The 11,230-nt window shown below is 39.8% G+C and overlaps 1 protein-coding gene across 1 annotated transcript; it reads left to right on the forward strand.

Moving 5' to 3' along the window:
* Window positions 1-1,144: 1,144 nt before the first annotated feature.
* XAGE3 (X antigen family member 3) lies at window positions 1,145-8,127 on the forward strand. The gene is made up of 5 exons (XM_017870365.1): window positions 1,145-1,234; window positions 2,101-2,189; window positions 2,704-2,809; window positions 5,726-5,851; window positions 8,020-8,127. Exons 2-5 carry the CDS (start codon window positions 2,109-2,111, stop codon window positions 8,040-8,042), a joined length of 336 nt encoding a protein of 111 aa, XP_017725854.1. The 5' UTR covers window positions 1,145-1,234; window positions 2,101-2,108; the 3' UTR covers window positions 8,043-8,127.
* Window positions 8,128-11,230: the final 3,103 nt, after the last annotated feature.

The raw sequence follows: 11,230 nt of genomic DNA on the forward strand, positions 1-11,230 counted from the left end.
ATCAACAGACCAGAATGGAGTCCGGAAGTAGGTTCACAGACATGATAAACTTATTTTCAAAAAAGGTGCAAAGGCAATGGAGAAATATTATCTTCTTGAGAAACTGTGTTGTTTTCCCCTTTGCTTCTTGGCCACTACATTCATTGTTCTTTACTCCTGTGGGTCCGTTCCCCATGTTTCTCCTTTGCAGTTCAAATGCTCTTCTGTTTAACTGTCTTGTCTGCCCCACCACAGTGTGGTGGCCTCCATGGGACATACCACGTGTGGCTCCTTGGTCTTCACATTTCCAGCATGCCAGATATTTCCTGCAACATGGCAGGCACCCGTGCATATATAAATGAGAAAAAAGTGTGTATAAATATATATATTAAAATAATTTATTTCTGTCACAAAAGGTCTTTCTGAGACACATCCTCCACTCATGGTGACATGGGATTGTCCCCAGTGTTTCTGGATGCATGAGAATGGTAGGGCAAGAGAGGGAACAAAGCCTCTTAGTCCCTTTCCTTCTACTCAAACATCTTAGGGATGCGAGTCTGGGGACAGTGGGAAAACCCCGGCTGGCCTTGCATGTGCTTGACTCAGTACGCACACCCCTTGCTGCCCAAGTCCCTTGTTGTCCATGTGCCTTGCTGTGTGCCTTGTGTCCCTGCAGACCTGTGCAAGGAGACATCGTGACTTCCTTCTGTGCTGCTGACTAGGAGTCAGCCAGCAGGTCCGAAGATCAGTCCTCCCAGGGTTGAAGTGGGAGAGAGAGTGAGGAGGAGCCCGCGGCGCAGTCTATGTCCTCCGATTGGGGAAGGTCCTTGAGGTTGCCATTCTTCTCCTAACAGGCGGCGACACAGCCATGGCCTTGCTATCGTGGGTGTCCCAGACAGGGGAGGAAGGAGGGCCATAGAGGGGAGGAGGACCTAGTGAACATGGAGTGAGTTTTGAAGGGGGAAACTATTTGTGGTATTTGAGTCCCGGAGGCATATGAAACCGCCCACAGAAGACACATTCCGAAGTCTTCAGTGGGAACCTGGGAGAGGGCAGAGGACTGCGCGGCGCGGGATGGGGTGGGGCGAGGAGGGGCGCCACAGCCCACTAGGCAGGCACCATCCTCACTGCGCATGTCCACTGGGCGTCTTCCCCTCTGCCCCTTTGCCTATGTGGTGAACTCCCTGGAGCTGTGAGGGTGTGAGGGTCGCGTTCCTGCTGTCTGGACTTTTTCTGTCTTACTGAGACGCAGCCGGTAGGTCCACAAGCCATTCCTCCCAAGAGTTGAAGTGTGAGTGAGTGTGAGGAGGAGCCAGTGGCTATCCGGAGCGTGGGACAGCATGGTCCACGGCCTCAGAGGCCGAAGGGTCTCAAGGTGCTCGTCCTTCTCCTCGTGAGGTGGCACTGCCATGGGCCTTGTTGTGGTGAGGTCAGAATGAGTGAAGAAGGTGGGCCGCGCAGTTGAGAGCGGTCAGGTGAAAATGGGGCGAGTGTTGGGGGTGCTGGGGCAGGTATCCGAGTCCCTGGAACCCTCGACCGAGGACAGATTCCAGGCTCCTTCGTGTCGACCCGGGAAGGAGCAGGGTGGGCATTAAGGAAGGGAACTGGGAATGCTGCGGGTTGGCAACCACGGCCCTGAGGTCTGTAGAGCGCCTGGCAGAGGTGTACAGTGAGGAGGGCCCAGCGCTGTGTGGCAGCTTCTCAACTCCACCATGGAAGTTTGAGTGGGTGGGGCTCTGCGTTCCAACAAAACTTGATTTTAGGGGGGAAATGGGCCTAGCAAATGGGTGTGTGACAAAAACCGTAGTTACTGCAGTTTTAATTCTCTGGCTGTATTTTCCCAAATGTCTCCACGGAGGAGAGTTCAGTTGTGAAACCAAACCTTATTGGAAATATCCTGTGTCTTTTGCCAGGAGCCTTAAGAAATTGCTCAGTTAGCTTGACCAACTTAATGGCTTCGCAAGCATTCAGAAGGCACACACACTTACGCTTGCCCTGAGACTTAGTTCGAAAGTATTTACAAACTTTTAAAAAACGACAAGTTAACATTTGGTCATGGAAGTGGTCAAATATAGCTGTCTTTTCAAGTACATTTACCAATTCACAGTATTCTGCTTGCAGTGTGAAATATGATTTGGCGAGGAAGATCAACATATAGGCCTAGACCAAGGAGAAGTGTACCACCTCCTGAGCTGATTGGGCCTCTGCCGGTGAGTATCTTAACCTTTGATGTTTTCTATTAGCAGAAAGTTATTTTTGTAACTTGATGTTGTTGCAAAACTATGTTTTGTAATTGTTGTTGAACCGATATAGATACACCAATAAAGGTGTCCCATGCTGATAAAAATAATCATGGCATCTCATGAAGGAAAGACTAATCCAAGAGGATTAAGTTCTCCTGTTGTCTGGATAGATGATCTTGTGTTCCCCAGATTTTGCCCATGATTTCCTTCTCATGCTTATTTGCAAAAGATTACACACATTCATCCTAACATAGATTAAAACAGCTTCCAAAGCCCTTGAGGGCAACTGTCTTAGAGTAACCTCTTTGTGGGAAGAGTAACTTTATGAAAAATAAGTATGTGGAATAGTGTTGGAGAAATGTCTTTAGACTTATGATCAGAAGCATCTATGTATTCTGTATATTTATATTATTGAAATGTATCGATAACAAAACTTTTTATCTGCACACACACACACACACACACACACCCCTCGTTCCAGGAGCCCAGTGATGCGGAGCCTCAGCAAGAGGAACCACCAACTGAAAGTCGGGATCCTACACCTTGTCAGGAGAGAGAAGAAGATCAGGGTGCGGCTGAGATTCAAGGTGCTGGGAGGGGAAAGAAAGAATGTCTATGGGGAGGGAAGGAGGCCTATGTGTGCATCATGCCTTATGCCATGACCAGTAACAGGAGGAAAGAAAACATTGGGAAAGGATCTCAAACATTTGCTGAGAGTTGGCTGGACAAGTGAAGAGTATAGTTTGTAGCTTCATGCAGCCCCTGGATATAATGAATCTTCTCCTACCTTTGAAATATATTTTGTATGCTTGAAAATACAGTCCTTGCTAAATCAGATGAAACTGTTTAATTTGATGTACAAAAATGTACATTATTTCACTAGTTTACTTTGATCTTCTTAGAATGTTGTCTGATCTTCTTAGCCGAGGTGTCCACAGTATTGTATGCACCCTTTAACAGCATGTGGAGTGCCAAATCACCCTACCTTAGAACACCCTGAATAAAGCCCATTTGTATAAGGATGTTAGCCCTATTTTGTAAATAAGAAAACTGAGGCTCTGAAATGGAGGCTTACCAAGAACACTTGACTCATGGAGAAGGAATTCATATTTCATTCCAACGTTTGTGTTCTCCCTACCATTCACATTAGAAAACGTGAATGATTTTGCTTGAAATGTTAATACTCGAATGTGTCTGTACTGTAAGGTACTTCAGTATTGGCTCAGGACAAAACAAAGTTCAGTGAAGCAGGATAGCAACTCCAGAAAAGACCTCAATGAATGACAGCCACTGTTTCCTTTGCTCTGTATTTTTGACAGTATGTTTGGTAAAATCTGGATAATTCGGGACATTGGCATACAGGTAGCTATATTAGTATGATTTTAAGGGGCTTTTAAAGAGTTGTTTATATACTTTTATAATTAGAAAACTCGAAGTATGATAAGATTATCATGAAACAGAAATTATTTCCTCAACAGATAGCATTTTGAAGTTAAACATTGACAGAATTTGGGTCATGGATTACTTTAGCAATTCACTGTTAAGGGGTTTCCAGAATATGACTGTCAACAATGCCTATTAATTTTTTTTTTTTCACTCAAGTTCCTGTACTCTTGTGGAAGACAGCGATTTTGCTGTTATATTTGGTACTTTTATGTGAATGGGATTCGTTTATGGAAAGTTACATATAGGGCCTTTGAACCTAAGGTTGTCTAATTTTAACCAAAAAATTTCCAAGTTACCTCAACAGGTAATGAGTGTCAGGACTGTAAGATTTGTCATAGGCTCGCCAACACATTCATCTAATCTTTCAGAAAATTACATTTGAGTTATGATTAAAATGCTATCCATTGGGTAGTCTTTAGGTTTCCTAGATAGCTGACACTCACTGTTTATAATACACAATGGTAAAGTATAGGGAATGTAAGGGTGGTGTGATTTTTCCTCAGACTGTCATTTAAGATAAGATTTCATAATACAGGAAAACAAAGGTGGGACATCTTTACGTCACATTTATTACCACAGTCGACTGCAGCCTTTTATTTCATAACACTGAGGAAAATAATATTATCATTTCCTTATTTATCTTTCTTGTTTGCCTGCTTCAATTGATAACCTTTGTATTTTTTTTATTATACTTTAAGTTCTAGGATACATGTGCACAACATGAAGTTTTGCTACATATGTATACATGTGCCATGTTGGTGTGCTGCACCCATTAACTTGTCATTTACATTAGGTATATCTCCTAATGCTGTCCCTCTCCCCTCCCCCCACCCCACAACAGGCCCTAGTGTGTGATGTTCCCCTTCCTGTGTCAAAGTGTTCTCATTGTTCAATTCCCACCTGTGAGTGAGACCATGCGGTGTTTGGTTTTCTGTTCTTGCGATAGTTTGCTAAGAATGATGGTTTCCAGCTTCATCCATGTCCCCACAAAGAACATGAAGTCATCCTTTTTTATGGCTGCATAGTATTCCATGGTGTTTATGTGCCACATTTTCTTAATCCAGTCTATCATTGATGGACATTTGGGTTGGTTACAAGTCTTTGCTATTGTGAATAGTGCTGCTGTAAACATAGGTGTGCCTGTGTCTTTATAGCAGCATGATTTATAATCCTTCGGGTATATACCCAGTAATAGGATGGCTGGGTCAAATGGTATTTCTAGTTCTAGATCCTTGAGGAATCGCCACACTGTCTTTCACAATGGTTGAACTAGTTTACAGTCCCAGCAACAGTGTAAAAGTGTTCCTCTTTCTCTACATCCTCTCCAGCACCTGTTGTTTCCTGATTTTTAAATAATTGCCTTTCTAACTGGTGTGAGATGGTATCTCGTGGTTTTGATTTGCATTTCTCTGATGGCGAGTGATGATGAGCATTTTTTCATGTGTCTGTTGGCTGCATAAATGTCTTCTTTTCAGAAGTGTCTGTTCATATGCTTTGCCCACTTTTTGATGGGGTGGTTTTTTTCTTGTAAATTTGTTTGAGTTCTTTGTAGATTCTGGATATTAGCCCTTTGTCAGATGAGTAGATTGCAAAAATTTTCTCCCATTCTGTAGGTTGCCTGTTCACTCTGATGGTAGTTTCTTTTGCTGTGCAGAAGCTCTTTAGTTTAATTAGATCCCATTTGTCAATTTTAGCTTTTGTTGCCGTTGCTTTTGGTGTTTTAGACATGANGTACGATGGTGTTTTGGTTACTGTAGCCTTGTAGTATAGTTTGAAGTCAGGTAGCGTGATGCCTCTAGCTTTGTTCTTTTGGCTTAGGATTATCTTGGCAATGCGGGCTCTTTTTTGGTTCCATACGCACTTTAAAGTAGTTTTTTCCAATTCTGTGAAGAAAGTCATTGGTAGCTTAATTGGGATGGCATTGAATCTGTAAATTACCTTGGGCAGTATGGCCATTTTCACAATATTGATTCTTCCTATCCTTGAGCATGGAATGTTCTTCCATTTGTTTGTGCCCTCTTTTATTTCATTGAGCAGTTAACCTTTGTATTTTTAAGCGCTTGACCTGGAAGCTGATCTCCAGGAGCAATCTCAGTCAAAGACTGGGGATGAATGCGGAGATGGTCCTGATGACCAGGGGAAGATTCTGCCAAAATCAGAGGAATTTAAAATGCCAGAAGGAGGTATGCTCTCCATTAAGATGCAAATTTATGTGCTTTCTGTTTTCCACAATATTTTACTTTTGATAATAAGAGAGAACATTACTACCCCCTTAAAATCAGAGTTCAAATGCAGACTTTCTTTGAAAGGTTGTTCAGACCCCAATTGCCTGACTGCAAGACTTAAACACTATCAGATACAGACACAAATTGGGTCAAAGCCATATTGAATCATCAAATATGAAAGCATATTCTTACTTCTGATTATACCTAACAACTAACAATTTTCAGATTTTTTTCTTATTTCTGATTTTAACAAATACTTAATGCATTTGTAATACCAGTTTGTGTGAAATATCCTAGCACCTTAAGCAGATTCTAATACCAACTCTAATATTATTTGTGAGATTCTGGATTAATTCCATAAATTCTACAACCACCTTTGGTTGTAGAACACTGCTGTTATTGAAAATAGTAAATGCAAATCAGATGTATTAACATCTGTTTTAAAGTTGATTTCTGCATCCTCATGTTCTGTTGGATAAAATACAAAGATATGATTTGTTTTTCATAACAATCAGTTTCACTCCAGTTCTAATATCTGAGTTGAGACATCATGGTTCCTAAGAAAATGAGCAGGCAACTTGCTTGATGAAAGTACCTTTTCCACATATTTTCCAAATTGATGACTGTTAATTAGAAGAGCTTCTGAATTTATAGGAAGCATTCCATGTTTGTGGAAGAAATTACCTAAATGTTTTTACTCTACAGTGCTGAACCATTCCATTAGACTATTTACGTTGAAAGATAGTTTTCAATTATTTCCAGGAGCCCATTGAACAAGCCTCAATTGTATTCTTAGGAAGATAGTCTTAAATGAATATCTTGTTAAAATAGATAGAAAATTACACGAGAAAGGAAAATATTACAAAATGAAAATAATAAAGAGCAATAGAATAAATCTAAGGGAAAAAGAAAGAGGTACTTAATAAGAGACAGGTATGAATCATTAGTAAAAGGAAATGTAATCCAAAAGTAATACATTTAAAAGATTGTTCTTTTGAAAAATAGCTATGAATAGAGTAATAATTTGCACACTCGTAAAGAAAATGGAAAAAGCTCAACATGGAATACGAACAAGACCCTAACAGATACTGAATATATGGTAGAATCGAAAGTGAATACATTCTTAAACTTTAATATTTTCAAAATATGAATGAAGTGATTGATATTCTAGGAACACATACATTAGTTAATATATTCCAGTAATACCTGAATATCTAAACATCACAAAGACTGTGGAAAAACTTCTGAAATTTCCCACTTATCCCTCAAAAACACTCAACTTTTAGAAACAAATATTTGGCTTTTCCAGATGTCTTACTGTCCTTTTCCATTTTCCTCTCCCTCCATTTCTTTTTTTTTTTGCCCCACTCCTCATGATATATGCCTCTTTCCCATTTTGATGTCAAAAATAATAGTGATAGATTAAACCGAATCTGACCATGTAATTTATTTTACCAATGGAAATGTTTTCAAGTGTAAGAAGAGGGACTCTTCATATTGACATCAGGATGATAGGTAAAATGTTGGACAAAATGGTTACTGTACCTTAAAGAACACAGGTGGGTAAACTAGCCCCAAGCAACATTTTTGCACTTCTGCACAACGGAGAAAAAACAAATGCAGTACTGGCCTTTCAATTCACTGCACTTACGCAGTTCCTTATGTGACATAACCTGTTTCCCAGGAACTTGTTGAACATCCAGACTATTATTTCAAGGCAAAACATTATATTACATTATACATTGTTTGTCAATTCCTTTTGTTTCTTAGGTTTGTTGTGTGTTGGTTATGTTTTTATTAAAACTGTACACAATGTTTGCTTTTCACTTTGGGCCACCTTTTAATAGGTTCACTTGATTTAAAGCGTTTTGAAGTTAGACAGTTTTTGGTTCCCTTGAACTACAGAATGCAGGGTGTTTTAAAAATGTTGCTAATGTATATGCTTGGAAGCCTATCTTCAAAGTCTCTACAGAGGTCTAACTGAATGTTAGCCATCAGGTTACTCTTAGGCTTCTGGTTTTAGTCCATGGTATAAAACCAAAACTTTGGTGTCCTTCATATACCTTTAATGTCATCTGAATACAGTTCTGCTACTAATATTCCCTCCTGTTATGTTTCTATTATAGGTGACAGACAACCGCAGGTTTAAATGAAGACAAGCTGAAACAACACAGACTGTTTCTAAGATATTTGACTTAAAAATATCGAAATAAACTTTTGCGGCTTTCTCCAAATAAGTCTTGCACATTTTTTTTTTGTTGTTCATGTTATTCCCAAATATTTGATACTATTGAAAATGGTGGCCAGGTGTGGTGGCTCAAGCCTGTAATCACAGCACTTTGGGATGCTGAGGCAGGAGGATTTCTTGAGCTCAGGAAACTGACACCAGCTTGGGCAACATAGTGAGACCCCCTCACTGCAAAATAAATGAATGAGTGCATGAATGTATGCATGTATATATGTAGCCTTAGTCCCAGCTACTTCTGAGGCTACGTTGAGAGGATCCCTTGAACTCAGGAGGTAGAGGATGTGGGTAGTTATGTTCAGGCCACTGCAACTCCAGCCTGGGTGACAGAGTGAGACTGTTTGAAAAAAAAAAAGGAAAAGTATCATTTTTGAAATTTTGTATTCTGATTACACTGGTATACACACTTGTGATATTATGAAATATATAAATAATATTTGGTCCTCTACCCGCTGTACTGGCATACAACTCTTAATATTTTTAGAATCTCCACAAAGTGATGTCTTTTTGTATGCTAATGAGTTGACTGTTGCCTAACAGCCTCTAGGTAGCTTTGGGATGGGGGATTAGAGGGCTGGGACTTTCAGTCCCACTCCAAACCTTCAGGAAAGGGAGAAGGGCTCCCTTCTTCAGGAAAGGGAGTGGGAGGTTGATTACCAATAGCCAGCCAGTGGTTTAATCAATCACACCTGCATCATGGAAACCTCCATGAAAACCCAAAAGGACAGGGTTCAGAGAGCTTCTGGATAGCCTCGCACACAGAGGACAGCATTTCCACAGGGGGCATGGCTCCCTGCCCCTTAACCCATTCCTTATCCTATGCATCTCTTTAACTGGATCCTTTCTAATATCCTGTTTAAATCAACCCATAAATGTATATGTTTCACTGAGTCGTGAGATGCTTTAGTAAATTAATTGAACTTGAGTAGGAGTCATGGGAAATTCAGTTTATAGCTGGTGGGTCAGAAACACAGTAAAACAATTTAGGGCTTGTGGCAATTGGCAGGGTCCTCTTGCGGGACTGAGCCCTCAACCTGTGCAATCTGATGTTATCTCCAGGTAGATCCTATTGGAGTTGAATGAGAGGATACCCAGCTGGTGTATGCTGGAAAACTGTTTGCTTGCTTGGTGTGTGGAGAAAAGCCCCCACATATCTGGTCACAGAAGTCTTTGATGTTACTGGTTGTAGGGCAAGAACAGAGAAAACACTTTTTTCTTCCATTCAACCAACAGGTATCATGTTTGTATATTGTTTTTCTATGCAGTAAACTTGCTAAATATCCTTATTCCAAATTTATCTCTAGATCCTTTCTGATTTTCAACACACACAATTGTATCATCTTTGAATAACGACAGCTTGTTTTTGACATTTCAAACAGTATCCTTTTTCCTTTTTCCTATTCTACAACATTGGACAGACCCACCCAATACAATGCTGATTAGAACCAGTAATTGTGGCCATCTTTCTCATATGCCTAGTAGGCACTGGAAATTTTTTTTTAACATCTTACCATGCTTGCTGTGCTTTTAAAAATAGATCTATTTTATTAGAATAGGAAGCTCCATTCTATTTTCCATTTGTTAAGACTATTTATCTTGAATATATGTTGAGTTTCATGAAGCATTTGTAATGCATCCATGTAGATGATTACAGGACTTTTTCCTTTATTAATCTGTTAACATTGTGAATTACATTGGTAAGTTGCTATGTTTAAACCAACGCTGCATTCCTAGGGGGAACATTGGGTCATGACACATTATCCTTTTTGACGAATCTATGTATTACTAATTTGTTTAGGATTTGTATGTGTGTTCTCAGAAGTGACATTAGCCTATATTCTTATTTTATGTAGAGATGCTCCTCAAGTTATCATAGAATTATGTCCCAATAAATCGATCATATATTGAAAATTTTGTAAGTTGAAAATGCATTCAGTACACCTAACTTAGCAAACATCATAGCTTAGCTTAGCCTACCTTAAACGTGCCCAGCATACTTACATTAGCCTACGGTTGTGCAAAATCATCTAACACAAAGTCTATTTTATCATAACTTTGAATATCTCATGTAATTTTTGAATACTATCCTGGAAGTGAAAAATATAATGGCTATATGGTTATTCGAAGTACTGTTTCCACTGAACGCATTTCTTTTATCTGCCATCATAAAGCCAAATACTTTTAAGGGGAGGCATCGTAAGTCGTGGCTGTCTGTATTCTCTCTGTTGGACTTTGGTATCTAGGTTACACTAGCTTCATGAAATGAATTGGGATATAAGTCCTCTTTCTTTTCTTTTCTTTTCTTTTCTTTTCTTTTCTTTTCTTTTCTTTTCTTTTCTTCTCTTTTCTTTTCTTTTCTTTTTTCTTTTCTTTTCTTAGACGGAATCTCGCTCTGTCGTCCGGGCTGGAATGCAGTGGCGCGATCTCGGCTCACTGCAAGCTCCGCCTCCCGGGTATAAGTCCTCTTTCTATTCACTGGAACTGAAATCTCTGCAAGACTGAATAACTTGGGGGTAGGCTTTGCCATGTTCTTTTGTTTCTAGATTGAATCTCCTTTTTACCTTTGGACCCTACTTAAAGACAGAAGGAGCAGCTCTAGGTTCCTATGCCTTTGAACTTTGTAAGGTGGCCATCTTTCCTCCAATGATCCCTCTAATGATGCTGTCACTCTGAAAACTACCTGCTCCTTTTTTTTGTACTGATATTAACCCCTGTACACAGAAAGTTAAAAGTTGCCATTCTATTAATTTGCCTACATAAGATTTTTAAGAGATGGGTTCTTGCTATGTTGCCCAGGCTGATCTTGAACTCCTGGGTTCAAGTGATCATTCCTTCTTGGCCTCCAAATGTCCTGGGATAACAGGTGAGAGCCACCATGCCGGGCCTGCCTACATGATTTTGATCTGTGGTATGTGATTGTGAATGGGTTGACTAACCAAAGCTGTGTATAGTTACGACAATAGCTACATTTATTGAGTTCTTTAAGAAAAACAGGAATAATAATAACTTGCATTTATGGAGTATGTGTTATCCATTAGCCACTTCTCTGAGCTACGTTTCATTTTTTTCTGACCTCATTTAATCCTTTAAAA

This window comes from Rhinopithecus bieti, unplaced genomic scaffold (assembly GCF_001698545.2).
Source record: "Rhinopithecus bieti isolate Rb0 unplaced genomic scaffold, ASM169854v2 scaffold_5472, whole genome shotgun sequence".
Lineage (NCBI taxonomy): Eukaryota > Metazoa > Chordata > Mammalia > Primates > Cercopithecidae > Rhinopithecus > Rhinopithecus bieti.